General features: G+C 46.5%; 6 protein-coding genes across 6 annotated transcripts; 5 read left to right on the plus strand and 1 right to left on the minus strand.

The window, feature by feature from the left end:
- Positions 1-367: 367 nt before the first annotated feature.
- N7511_009106 (uncharacterized protein) lies at positions 368-1449 on the plus strand (the record flags this gene model as incomplete). The annotated part of the gene is made up of 2 exons (XM_057131483.1): positions 368-626; positions 698-1449. The coding sequence occupies 2 exons, from the start codon at positions 368-370 to the stop codon at positions 1447-1449; spliced, it is 1011 nt and encodes a 336-aa protein (XP_056979471.1).
- A 185-nt stretch (positions 1450-1634) lies between these two features.
- Positions 1635-2817, minus strand: N7511_009107 (IGBP1/TAP42 family protein; the record flags this gene model as incomplete). Its single annotated transcript, XM_057131484.1, has 3 exons — positions 1635-2210; positions 2268-2544; positions 2606-2817. The coding sequence occupies 3 exons, from the start codon at positions 2815-2817 to the stop codon at positions 1635-1637; spliced, it is 1065 nt and encodes a 354-aa protein (XP_056979472.1).
- Positions 2818-3249: 432 nt separating this feature from the next.
- N7511_009108 (alkyl/aryl-sulfatase) lies at positions 3250-5079 on the plus strand (the record flags this gene model as incomplete). The annotated part of the gene is made up of 1 exon (XM_057131485.1): positions 3250-5079. One exon carries the CDS (start codon positions 3250-3252, stop codon positions 5077-5079), a length of 1830 nt encoding a protein of 609 aa, XP_056979473.1.
- A 1495-nt stretch (positions 5080-6574) lies between these two features.
- Positions 6575-7171, plus strand: N7511_009109 (Lignostilbene alpha-beta-dioxygenase; the record flags this gene model as incomplete). The annotated part of the gene is given in 3 exon segments (XM_057131486.1): positions 6575-6682; positions 6933-7092; positions 7107-7171. Coding segments are annotated over 3 exon segments (333 nt in total), but the record flags the coding sequence as incomplete, so codon positions are not given.
- A 58-nt stretch (positions 7172-7229) lies between these two features.
- N7511_009110 (uncharacterized protein) lies at positions 7230-7429 on the plus strand (the record flags this gene model as incomplete). Its single annotated transcript, XM_057131487.1, is given in 2 exon segments — positions 7230-7293; positions 7311-7429. 2 exon segments carry the CDS (start codon positions 7230-7232, stop codon positions 7427-7429), a joined length of 183 nt encoding a protein of 60 aa, XP_056979475.1.
- A 793-nt stretch (positions 7430-8222) lies between these two features.
- N7511_009111 (uncharacterized protein) lies at positions 8223-13456 on the plus strand (the record flags this gene model as incomplete). The annotated part of the gene is made up of 15 exons (XM_057131488.1): positions 8223-8329; positions 8396-8586; positions 8642-9011; positions 9071-9178; positions 9227-9902; positions 9951-10009; positions 10060-10129; positions 10183-10251; positions 10301-10483; positions 10553-11623; positions 11686-12086; positions 12143-12653; positions 12704-12892; positions 12950-13102; positions 13160-13456. 15 exons carry the CDS (start codon positions 8223-8225, stop codon positions 13454-13456), a joined length of 4455 nt encoding a protein of 1484 aa, XP_056979476.1.
- Between the last annotated feature and the right edge of the window lie 90 nt (positions 13457-13546).

Here is a 13546-nt window from a genome sequence, read left to right on the forward strand (position 1 = left end):
AGGAGAGTCGCATGTCTCCCAGTCTCCACGTCCCGGGGCCGAGGTTGTATACGTCAGTCTGCAGATCCAGATCTGATTTCAGAAAACGGGTCTGATTTGACTTGGATTAAGGTCATTGATTGTGAAGGGCTATCTCTATCTCATTATCGGACTCAATTCGGCCTGATTATCTTGCATGGCATTGCAGTGTTCCCATTGCCTGATATTCACGTGTGTCCCGTGATCGGAGATCCTCTCGGAGCCCACTTTTGCCTCCCGCGACATTTCCTCGGTTGTTGCATCCCAGCAATATCGCATCTCGTTTCATTTGCCTTGCTGCTGTCGTACTTTGTTTATTGTCCGCGTGATACCATTCCTACCCCTCACAATGACTGCCCCCGCCCCCAAGACCTTCACCATCGGCACCCGCCAATCTAAACTGGCCCTGTTCCAAACAGATTTAGTTCTCGAGGCACTGAAGAAGGCGTTCCCCCAACATGAATATAAGATCCTCTCTAAGGAGACCGCCGGTGATCTGAACACCACCATTGCGCTGAAAGACTTCACCAGCAAGAACTTGTGGACAGAAGAATTGGAAGAATTGATGATTGGCGGGGCAGTCGATCTTATTGTCCACTCGCTGAAAGGTAAGATGGTCTGAGGACAGAAATGGTCCGATGTCAATTTTCATAAATCCTCACGTTGCTGAAATTCCCAGATGTCCCCACTCTCCTCCCCTCCACCTGCAAGCTGGGCCCGACCATGGCCCGCGAAGATAGCAGGGACGTTCTAGTCGTGAAGCGCGGCCTACCATATAAGAGCCTATCCGAGATCCCCGCTGGCTCAGTCGTGGGAACATCCTCCATCCGTCGCACAGCTCAATTGGCCCGCAAATACCCCCACCTCAAGGTCCAGGATGTCCGTGGAAACATCGGCACCCGGTTGTCAAAGCTGGACGCGGAGGATAGTCCCTACACCTGTATCATTCTGGCTGCTGCTGGTTTGCTGCGACTTGATCTGTCGGATCGCATTACACAATACCTAGACTCCAAGAGCAGTGGTATGCTCTATGCCGTCGGACAGGGTGCGTTGGGAATTGAAATTCGCCAGGATGATACCGTCCTCGGGGAAATGTTGGACAAGATCTGTCATTGGGAGACTACCTACTCTGTTCTGGCCGAGCGAAGTCTGTTACGCACTCTTGAGGGTGGTTGCAGTGCCCCCCTGGGAGTTGAATCTGAATGGGTTGAGGTTTCTGGATCCAAGAAGCTGCGTATGCACTCTGTTGTTGTCAGTGTGGACGGTAAGGAGTGTGCGGAAGTGAAGATCGACGGCGATGTCGACTCCGTTGAAAGTGCCGAGGCCTTTGGTGTCACTGTGGCCCAGGCCTTGGTCGCTGACGGCGCTGGAGCCATTCTCGAGGCTATTCAGGAGAACAAGAACAAGCAGAATGTCTCAGCTTCGACTTGAATGTTTAGAAAAACTCGAAATGTAACTAGGCAGATACCCTGAAAATGAAATTAGCGAGTTTTCTAGTCTCGTAAATGACTGCCAGTGGACTTCTGTGCTATTAACGGTCTACACCCAGGAGAGGTTTACAATATCCGCTCAGAATACGGTCTGTCGTAGATTTTGATTCATAATAGTTACTTCAGTTAACCCCGATTCAACGTGTTACCAGCTCCCTTGGGATTGGCCTCGGTATATTCATCCCAATACCTAGCCTTCATAGTCTCCTGGTCGGCAATGGTATGATCATCCTCGTCAACTTCTGGCTTAATACCGGATGCCTCTCCGCCTCCTTCAATAACATTTCCTCTTCTATGTTCCTCATCAAGATACTCCTCAATTGTCATAGTAGGAAGGTTATGGCCAGAACGGAAGACACCTTTCTGCATTTCCGAGCGCCGACCCAGCAACGTAAAAGGCTGCATGGGCTTTCCTTTATTGTTCAGAATAGGTCCGCCTCTGCCTTTTCCTAGCAAGGAGGACATTGAGGGATCCAAACGCTCTGAATAATTCAACCCACCAATATTGCTCCGCTGTCGTGGGTCGTCGGCTTGGGGTGGAGCAGGCGGGGCATTGCGCATGGCTGACAGTATCGACAATTCTTGAATCAGCAGGTCTAACGCTTGGAATGTCTGGTGTGTGTAAAGCTGGACCTCGGCGAGGTAAAGGGATCGGGTGTCGTCGTCTTCACTTTGCAGTCGCGCTTCGTTGCGAGCGAGGTACTTTCAACGGAGGTTAGCAAGATACTTGAGTCGCAGAGCCCAACTTGAAGAACCAACCTCCAATTTTTGTTTCAGTTCTTTCTCCTCCCTGAACCGTGTGACTTTAATCTCCCGTCGAGCTGCGGCATCGTTGGCCGGAGCCAGAGTCCATGATGACGGGTTGGCCATGTATTGCTCAAAGAGCTTTTTATCTCCGCCAGCGAGTAATTCGTATTCATCTAAGCGTCCGAGGAATTTTTCATATTGTTCCAATGCACGTTTCAAAGAGGCTTCACGGTCCGAGGTGGCAGCTCGCTGCACAAGTTCGGCAAGGAAGTATTCCAGTGACATGTACCTGAACATCAATATCAGTCAAATGAACTCGATTTACTCCATTTCTGCCTCGTAAAACATACTGAATGTCATTGGTTGACACATCTTCAAGTGACTCGTTAGAGCTGAACAAGGACAGCATGCTAATTTGGCGCTGGCATTCTTGGAATTTGGCGATCGTCGCGTTCACGTCGTCTCGATAAGCTTCGGTATTGGTGTCTCCCCGCGATCCTAATTTGTCTTTCTGTTCCTTAGCTGATGCAAATAGAGCCCGCAGACTCTGTGGCTCCTCCATCTTTCCAAATATGCAGGAGTTGGTAGTTGGGCAGTGTCGTGTCCCCGCGATCTGAGTTTTGGGGGGGCTGATAAGAGATAACCTTATCGATAAAACCCAGCTCGGAGTATAGGCACTGGCAGTCTTGTCACATTTTGAACATGAGGACCCGAGAAAATGAGACCTAAAGCTAACGTTCCAAAGGCTCCGCTGGGTTAAATAGTCCACGTTGCTCCCCCTTGCAGAAATGCAGTAACTGTGGATTGAGTTGCCCGAAAAATGTTACCGTTTTCTGCCGATATCACGGAGTCGAACAACCTACCATTAATTAGTGCACCCGTCATAGACTTCTGCAACACGAGCCATCATCTAATATATATTGGAGACCCCGGAAAATGTTGAAGTCAAGACGAACCGATATTCAAAGATTCAAACCAGTCTTCGGATGCCACTATGGACCCTCTACTTGACCACAAGCAAGCATTTCAAGATGCAGATCGCGGATTTATAGATCGCCTTGATCCCTGCATCGTCAAAGACAGTCAAGGGCAAACTGTTTGGGACAATGAGGCTTACAGCTTCTTAGACAACACGCCTATTCCAGAGACAGCAAACTGGAAACTATGGTGCCAGGCCCAACTTGTTGCGAAGCAAGGGCTTTACAAAGTGGTCGACGGCATATACCAAGTTCGAGGACTCGATCTCTCAAATATCACATTCATTGAAGGAAAAAGCGGTATTCTCATTATTGATTGTCTCACTTCCACCGAGTGTGCTAAGGCCGCGCTTGATCTCTACCACAAAAATCGTGGCAAGAAGCCTGTAGTGGGCATGATTTACACCCACACACACGTCGATCATTTTGGCGGAGCGGAGGGAGTAGTTTCACAAAGTGAAGCTACCAGGATACCCATAATTGCTCCTCAAGGGTTCCTTGAGCATGCCGTCTCCGAAAACATTTTTGCCGGGAATGCCATGGCTCGCAGAGCAGGATACATGTACGGATATGAGTTGGCAAAGGGTCCCAAAGGACAGATCAGTTGTGGGTTGGGATCAACCGTCTCCTCGGGAACGATATCGATGATCCCTCCAAACCTTGATATCACTCATACCGGACAGGTGGAAACGATTGATGGAATAGAACTGTTCTTCCAGGTCACGCCGGGTACTGAGGCACCCGCGGAGATGAATATTTATCTCCCTCAATTCCGAACCCTGTGTATGGCAGAAAATGCGACACAATGCCTGCATAACATCGCAACGCTCCGGGGTGCGGCTGTTCGTGATGCTCTCGCTTGGTCTTCCTATTTGGATGAGTCGATCATGCTGTTTGCGGAGAAGACAGACACCATCTTTGCATTGCATCAATGGCCAACATGGGGCAACGAAAGGATATTGAATTATCTCATCGAGCAAAGGGACCTATATGCATACATACATGATCAGACTGTGCGGTTGATGAATCAGGGGCTTACTGGCATTGAAATAGCTGAGGACTTTTCTCTTCCGCCCAAGCTGCAGGCCGTTTGGCATGTACAAGGATTTTACGGGACGCTCGTTCACAATGTTAAGGCAGTCTATCAGCGTTATATGACTTGGTTTGATGGAAACCCAGCACATCTATGGGAGCACCCCCCAGTCCCATCTGCCAAACGTTACGTGTCTTGTATGGGTGGCGAAGAAGAAGTTTTGAGGAAAGCTGAGAGTTATGTCGAGGCAGGCGACCTACGTTTTGCGGCAACCTTACTCAATCACCTCGTTTTTGCCAATCCAGAAAACAACGATGGGAAAGAATTGTTGGCTTCGACGTATGAAAAGCTTGGGTTCGGATCTGAGAATGGCCCTTGGCGCAACTTTTACCTGACCGGTGCCAACGAGCTGCGCGGCCAAAGGATGTCCAAGAATGTACTTTCGGACCAGTCAAACATGTTGAAGGCACTGTCACTTGAACAGCTTTTCGCTTCCACAGCGGTGAGATTGGATGGTCCTCAGGCCCAGGCGCATAACTTCACAATCGACCTATACTTGACCGATCTAAAAGAGGGATGTCGTCTTATCCTCAGCAATGGTGCTTTGATCCATCGTACTGGTCTGAAGCAAGAGGAGATGCGGAACAGCCCGTCCAACTACTCATGTGCCATGACACATTCACAATTGCTCTTGTTCTTGACCACCGGGAAAGTTGAACAAGTTGAAACTGAAACAGGAGACCGTTCTTACTTGCAGAAACTTTGGTCTTTGCTATCGAAGTTTCAGGGAGATTTCAACATTGTCTTACCATGAGTTGAGGCTTCCAGAAGTACCCTTGGTGGTAACGAGGAGCCAGGTAGTTGCTGATCGTAGGTATTCCTGCACAACCAAACAAGTATCAAACTAATTGGAAATAGTGTATCTGCTTAAGGTGTGTAATACTCCTGGAATATATTTTATGTTTTGTACATGGCATCCACGGGTTTTACCCAGATTCCATTGTGAAGGGAAATGGCAATCCATTCGCCGGGACGATGCTTGAATCTACTGTACTTCCTATAAAATCTCAATATATGCGGAACATGACGTTTCTTACGAAAATATGAGTCTTGTATAGCCCAGATAGGAAAGACTTCCCGGTAGACGTGAGCCTGTTGATATAGCGCATATTCGCCTGGCAAGGATTCACGCGGTGTACAGCGCTCCGTTTGAGTCTCGAATCAAAATTCTAAGATATGGCGAGAACATCAGGCCTCCCTTTTAGGCAGGTTGTTCTCAGTCCTTTGGCACATTTAAAAATACTGAATTCTCGAATCATCAACTACTGGCGGCTGAAGTTTTCATGTCTACCGTGAGGCGCTTGTAGCTAGGAGGCTTGTCAATAGTTTCTGTGAAAGGTTGTTGGCGCACCCGTTGCACCCTTCGCAGGATTTACCCCATAAGTGTGGAGTTAGCTGAGAACAAGCGGAGAGACACTGTGAATCCCGTAAGCCCCGAATTTGATGTGCTTCCAAGGGTTTCCGATGGTCTGGGTTGGCATCAGAGCGATGTTCACAATTATATCCCTGACCAAGGAAGAATGGCCAAGCGGAGCCTCGTATACCAACAGGAGTCTTCGCCCCCTTAAACTCGATCTTGAGCCTCTAGCAGTTACCAAATATGTCTTCCTCATGGTTCTAAATATTAAGCTAGTTTCTTATCCTGCGAAGCAAATGCCAGAGTGTTCCGTAAAGCAGAAAAAAGTGTATCAGACATCGAAGCGCTCTAATCTTGTTCCCAAGACTTGCACAGACGTTCAAAGATGCTGAAATCGCCAGTATTTGAAGTTCATTCATTGAGCATGATGCAGTTCAAATATCAGAGGCCATCCTATCGAGTATGGAAAAACCTTGGAATGGACATCTCTTCACCAGTTGACGGTTTAGGGCTCTTGACTAAGCGGAACTGCCATTCCCTCATCCCCGGGGCCCCGGATTCTACTTGTCTTCAATATCTCATGTCGGCGAGTTAAGCCATACCCTCGGAGGCCCGAATACGATGTGCTTTGGGGATATCAGATGAGGTTGTAGATAGTCGCATACTAAGCATCTCATACTTCGTACAATAGAACCCTCTTTGCTGTTCTCGTGTCCTATAAAAGATTCGCTGTGGGGAACTTTGAACCGTGGACCTCAAACTGAGCTTTCTTCTACTCTCCTTCTCTTCAAACTCATAATTTTAGCCTGCAGCGCACAAAGGCTTGCAGTCACCGAAAATTGGGTAAGTACCAAGTCAGCCCTTAGCTATATCAGCCTCGCATTACTAAGTGCTTCCGAAATGGATCATTATCCCTCTCATTCCTCATCTCTGTGATATCGAGAGATTGAAACAGCGTGGTGAATGCTGGCAATGGAGCTCAGAACGCCGTTCTATATTGGTGTGATTCCACGACGTGACGCGACGCTCGACGATGGAAACGTTCGCTTTCCCATTAAACCACAATCAGATACATTCTCAGTCCTGGACAACATTCCGACAACCAAACAAAGTGGTTTCACTACTAGAGCTCATTTCCGGGCCATACTGCCAATGCATTCAAAAAAAAAGGATATGGTGAAAATGATTTCGATCTTGGTTTAGGTGACAAAATCGTTTTTTCCCCCTGGTGGCCAGATTCCGAGCGATAGGCTCCCGATCCCACTGAAATCCACATCAAACTGTTAAGGTTCAAGATTGATCCTTTGTCCAGTGTTTTGGAGCTTCAAGAGCCTCAGGTAATCCATGATAGCAACACAGAGTTTTATCGTATCGATGATCGTGTTGGGACACAAACCTCCGTCACTGCTTGTTTGTCCTCATAGATCCTACTCTTGGAACCACATTTTCAGAAATTGCACCACAACTAGGCGGTGACCATCCTCTGTAAAATTCTCTCACTCATTTAGATCTGAGAACAGAACAGATGAAGATTTACTGTCCCGGAGATGTCCATACGGTACAAGAACCTGCATTTATTCCTAGCAGCTAAGCTGCTGATGAGGGAGATTGGTATCTGTTGGCATTAGTCAATAAATATGTAACCATGTCAAGCGAGTTTCATCTTTTGAATTTCAAAACCTTTCGAAAGGCCCAGGCTGTCATTTCACTACCGTTCAGGCTTCGACAAGGCCTGCATGAAAATTAGGTAGATTATCGGGAGTCAGACTCCAGCCAGACTTAAACCATGTCTATTTTGATGAAGTATAAATGGATATTGGAATTTCCTCAATAATTTTGCCAATGCTCCTTCTCTTAAAGGAGAAAAACGAGTACTAATTAAGTAAACTGATTGGATATCTTAGAGGGAGCCTACAGAGTGCTAGGTTACATGCTACTAACCCCAAGCTTCTGAGCAATTACAGCCCGAGGCACCTGGATATGAGTTAAAAAGGGAAAACAAAAGACTTAGTAAATGGGAAGCGAAATCAAAGTTAGAATAGAAACTTAAGCAGCTCGCTCCTTAGACAATTTTGAAAATAGTCCATACTTTATTAGGGGCATTGTATACGATGTTAGCACCCCAACCGTAGATGTCTACTCTGGTGTTTGTCTAGCAATCAATATTTGTGGTCTATTTATATACATTTGGTGTTTTTATTTATCTTATGCTTATTTTAATCATTTTCTTTGTCGTTGCGTCAAACGGTTGTCCGAAGTATCAGTTTGGCCTCCGAACGCGTATCCGAAGTGTGAGGTTCCTTGACCTTACTTTCCCATCATTATATTTTAAATCATGAGCTTTGCCACATCTTCGAACTAAAGGTATTCTTAGTTCATGTTTGTGCTTCAAAATAAACATTTCACTGAGACCACTGAAGCGAGATCAGAACTCAAACGCCGTAAATACGCTGCACCTCAAACGCTGTCTTTCTCCCGCTTTCTTTTATATTTTCTCAACAAACACTTGCTTCTCTCGACATTCAAAGCAACCATCAATCATGAAACTTGAAAATCAAGAGGATACCGCCTCCTCTGACGAGGAAGCGGTACCTCGTATCACAGGCGCGGCACAAAAACGTGCTCAAAGCGCCATGTTTTCGACCCTGTACGTGATAATCTCTGCGAGATGAATATTGGCTGTTTATTTATCTCTCAGCTGACTTTGTGAAAGCCTCGCCCAGCATGCGCTGGATGATTTAGTGATCACAAAAGAGCGGCCCCAAATCATCTCAGACGCCGAGCTTTCTACTTCACGACTATTGGCCAAGCAAGACGGAGGAGTAGCGCTTGACCCTCGTGAATATCAAATTGAGCTCTTTGAACGAGCAAAGGCTCAAAATACGATTGCAGTTTTGGATACTGGTTTGACCCCTTGCTTGAACGTGTATCTTATAGATTGGCTAACCAATATTTTCAGGCTCAGGAAAAACTCTCGTTGCAGTGCTTTTGCTGAAACACATTATCCAAAAAGAGCTGGTGGACCGTGGGGCTGGGGCACAGCATCGAGTATCTTTCTTTCTGGTTGATAGCGTCACTCTGGTATTCCAACAATCGGGTGTCCTCCGCAACAACCTAAACCAGAAGGTTGCCCACTTCTTTGGCGGGTTGGGGGCGGATTTGTGGGACAGGGCGACCTGGAAAAAGCATCTAGAGACCTATATGGTCATAGTTTGCACGGCGGAGATTCTCAATCAGGCTCTACTGAACGGGCACGTCAGGATGGATCAAATCAATCTCCTGATCTTTGACGAAGCTCATCATGCCAAAAAGGAGCATCCTTACGCCAGGTATCTGTTTTGCTTATTTCTTTTTTTCACATCAGCGATATTTACTTGAACTTGTATAGAATTATCCGCGAGGCATACCTGGGTATGGAAGTCGAAAAACGCCCACGAATTCTCGGAATGACAGCCTCTCCGGTGGATGCTAAATGCAACATTGCAGAGGCAGCGATGTAAGAACAGTGGATATTAACACAGAATACCTGACTTACGTTCTATAGGAAGCTTGAGACGCTTCTGGACAGCCGGATCGCAACCACCGCAGACCTCTCACTCCTGCGACACTTTGTGAGTCGACCCAAGGAAGAGGTATGGGCTTACGAGACACTAGGCACGCCTTTTGAAACGGAACTACATGGTACACTCAAAGCTAAGTATGGACATATTACAATTCTGGGCCATTTCTTCCAAATTGCATTACATGCAAGCTCCGAGCTTGGAGGCTGGTGTGCTGATCAAGTATGGCCTCTGGCGCTGGCAATCGAAATGCTTCCCAAGATTGAAGGTCAGATCGCAAAGAACGTCGATGTTGACTTTGAAAATTCAGCAAAAGTCTCCAAAGAGATCAAGGAGATCCAAAACGCCAATGAATTTGTCATAAATTATTTGTCAAATCATTCCGATGGACCGCGAGACCTCAGCTCGAAAGTTCAACTACTTCTGAAGAAGTTAGAAGAGCAATTCAAACAATCACCCGATACAAAGTGCATTGTGTTTGTGAAGCGACGCAACACGGCCAAGATCTTGTCACAGCTTTGCAAAAGATTGCAAATTCCGAATCTGTGTACTGACGTCCTGGTCGGTGTTCGAAAGGGAGATACGGTGGGCATGAACTCTACGTATCGTACCCAGTTCCTTACTTTGATCAAATTCCGACAGGGAGTGTTGAACTGTTTGGTGAGTTACGATACAAACAGGACCCAAGACACCTGCTGAAGTCACCAGTTCGCAACATCAGTCGCCGAAGAAGGCCTCGATATCCCGGATTGCAACCTAGTCGTAAGGTTCGGTTTGCTACTATTTTCATTTAAATTCCTGAGTTAATAAATGAAAGATTTGATCTGTACGACACCGTCATTCAATATGTCCAAAGCCGTGGACGGGCCAGACACAGTGATTCGATCGTTGGTCCTTGAGATTTCTCTGTCTGTTCAGTGCATACTGACTTTATTTGCAGTATGCAACCATGATCGAAGCTGGAAACGAGAATCATGAGAGCAAGCAGCAAGAGGTTCGAAAGGCAGAGGTAGATGTGATTCTCACGATATAGGGCTAAACTGACATCAAAACAACAGGCTCTCATGAGAACCTTTTGCAATGTGCTTCCGAAAGATCGACTGCTGAAGGGAGCCGAACATGATCTGGACGAGGTCCTCCGAGAAGCCCACCTCAACAGAACATACACTATAAACGAAACCGGGGCTAAGCTGACATATCGCCATGCGATCGATGTTCTGGGTCGATTTGCCAGCTCATTGGTGAGTGGAAGATAAATCATAGCACATTAATGACTATACGACATTGAACTAACAGCTGCAAACTAAAAGCAATATGAGAAAGATCTGTCGGCCCAGGCTACGTATATTGTTGCAACACAGAATGAAAAGTTCAGTTGCGAGGTAATTCTTCCAGAGAAGTCTCCCATTCGAGGAGTGTTGGGTAATCTCGAGAACAAGAAATCCCTAGCTAAACAGGCGGCCGCATTTGACCTATGTCTGTTGCTCCGAAGAAATCACTTGTTGGATGACCACTTCAACTCTGTCTACCACAAGCGTCTACCGGCCATGCGAAATGCAAAGTTGGCTCTCACAGCCAATAAGACAGACCAGTATGCCATGCGTACCAAGCCATCGATCTGGGCCAGAAACCGAGGCACAGTCCAAAAATGTCTTTTCGCAAAATTGATTAGCCTTGATCCCTCAACGCCGCTCACACGGGAGCATAGAAGCATTTTGTTGCTGACACGGGAGCCACTTCCTTCCATACCAGAATTTCCAGTCTTCTTAGAACACAGTATTGAAACCGCAGTCAGATTGAGCGGCACTGAAAACTCGCTCAACGTTACCCCTGCGGAAATAGATCTCCTAACAGCCTTTACGCTTTCGATTTTTCACGATTTGTTTCACAAGACCTATACTCGAGAGTCACAGCTGCTGCCTTACTGGATAGCCCCGGCTCGAGAGAAATTCCAAGCGACAAATTCCTTCAGTGTCTTTGACGCTATCGACTGGGAGGCTCTGAATTACACTGATGACAATCAAAACCTTCTGTGGTCCCCGGACATGAAGTCGGAATCTCTGTTGAATAGGCTCCTTTACGATGACTGGAATGGAAAGTATCGGTACTTCCCAATTTCCATTGATGAAACATTGATCCCTACAGATCCTGTCCCTTCATATGTTCCAGCTCGAAAGTGGTCAAAAGACATCATGAATTGGACATTGAGTTTGAGCAAGAATTCACGGCCCAAGTTTTTTGAACGCTGTATCTGGGATCAGCCTGTCTTGCAGGCAGAGATAGTCTGTCTCCGAAGAAACCTCCTAGACAAGGCAAGCGAGGAGGAGAGATCTGTCAACACCAAGGCCTTTATTTGTCCTCAACCGTTGTGCATTTCTGCGGTAAGTCATCTCCACTGCAATGAAATACTTTTTTAGCCACTGACAATGAAGATATATGACAGATTTCATTGCCTGTGGCCGCAACATGCTTTGCGTTTCCCGCAATTATTAGTCGGATTGAGTCCTACTTAATTGTTCAAGAAGCATGCGAGATGCTAGGTCTTGATATTAAGTCTGAGTATGCATTGGAAGCTTTCACCAAAGACTCTGACAATACAGAAGAGCACAGAGGTCTGCAACTTCAAATTCAGCGAGGAATGGGAAAAAATTACGAGCGTCTTGAGCTGCTAGGTGATTCGGTTCTCAAGATGGCCACGTCGATCTCACTTTTCGCTCAAAATCCCGATGACAATGAATACGACTATCACGTCAACAGAATGTGTCTCATCTGCAACAAGAATCTATTTGCCACTGCAGCCCAACTGAATTTATACGAATGGATACGTAGTCGGGGTTTCTCTCGGTATGTTATCGCAGTCTTCATTTGAAATGAATCGTATAAGTAACACTTGATTATAGGAACATGTGGTACCCACCAGGACTTGTCCTTGAATATGGACGAGATCATTCCAAATTCGTCAAAAGTGAAGGAAGACATGCTTTATCAGAGAAGACCATAGCAGATGTCTGCGAGGCATTGATAGGAGCTTCTTTGCTTTCAGGGAGCAACGAGAATCGTTTCGACATGTCTATCAAGGCCGTCACATTATTTGTTAATCACTCGAGCCACACGGCGACAATGTGGAAGGACTACATTGAAGCTTACAAACTTCCATCATATCAGATTTCCAGGCCAGATGCAGTCGACCTTGACCTCGCTCGGCAGATCGAGAGGTTGGGTTACACATTCAAATACCCCCGTCTTCTGCGGTCTGCCTTTACGCATCCATCGATTCCATCTTCGTGGGCAAGAGTTCCCTGTTACCAGCGACTTGAGTTCCTAGGTGATGCACTGTTTGATTTGGTATGCGTGGAATACTTGTTCCATCGCTTTCCAACTCGTGATCCGCAATGGTTGACTGAGCACAAGGTTTGCTAGGCTTGACTTCCATTTGGTTGACTGTAACTAATGTTTACTAGATGGCAATGGTTTCGAACAAGTTCCTGGGAGCCTTGGCCGTGAAGCTAAATCTTCATCCACATCTTCAACACGCCAGTGCGCCTTTACTCTCTCAAATCACGAGATATGCGGAGGCGCTTCAAGTTGCGGATAGTGAGAGCGGTGGAGAAATGGATTATTGGATTTCGGCTCCGGATTCTCCAAAAGTAGTGTATCTCGCGCATATGAGACTCATGGCATGCAAAGCTAACCGAGTTAATCTATAGGCTCTTCCCGATATGGTCGAGGCCTACGTTGGGGCTATATTCGTTGATTCTGGGTTTGACTTGACAGTAGTTGAGAAATTCTTCCAAACGCACGTCCTGCCCTTCTTTGGCAATATGTCCATCTATGATACATTTGCAAACAGGCACCCAACGGTAACTGTCTCTCAAGCTAATTCCAACCCGGTTTTTGGTACTGACATACGCTTCTAGACTTACCTTCATAATAGAATTGCACAGGAATTCCGATGTAATGACTATTGTTTGAAGTCTGGAGAAATTCCAGGCGTGGATGGAGAACCTCCTACCATTCTCGCCATAGTCATGGTACATGGAGAACCTGTGGCAAAAGCTGTTGCAACGTCTAGTCGATATGCCAAAATCAAAGCCAGCTCTAGGGCCTTAGAGACTCTTGAGTCCATGACGCGCACTGATTTCCAGGCCAGGTACGATTGTGCTTGCCACGATGATGAGACAGCACAAGCTGTGGAAATTGGGACTGCGGTATGAGGACCAGATTATGATTTCCGGGATCAGACTGGAACAGAGAATGGGCTTTCAATCCTATTTTCATTCCAAACATAGCCTTTTTGTAGCTAA

The sequence above is a fragment of the Penicillium nucicola genome (genome assembly GCF_028828085.1).
Source record: "Penicillium nucicola strain IBT 29836 chromosome Unknown utg000010l, whole genome shotgun sequence".
Taxonomy (NCBI): domain Eukaryota; kingdom Fungi; phylum Ascomycota; class Eurotiomycetes; order Eurotiales; family Aspergillaceae; genus Penicillium; species Penicillium nucicola.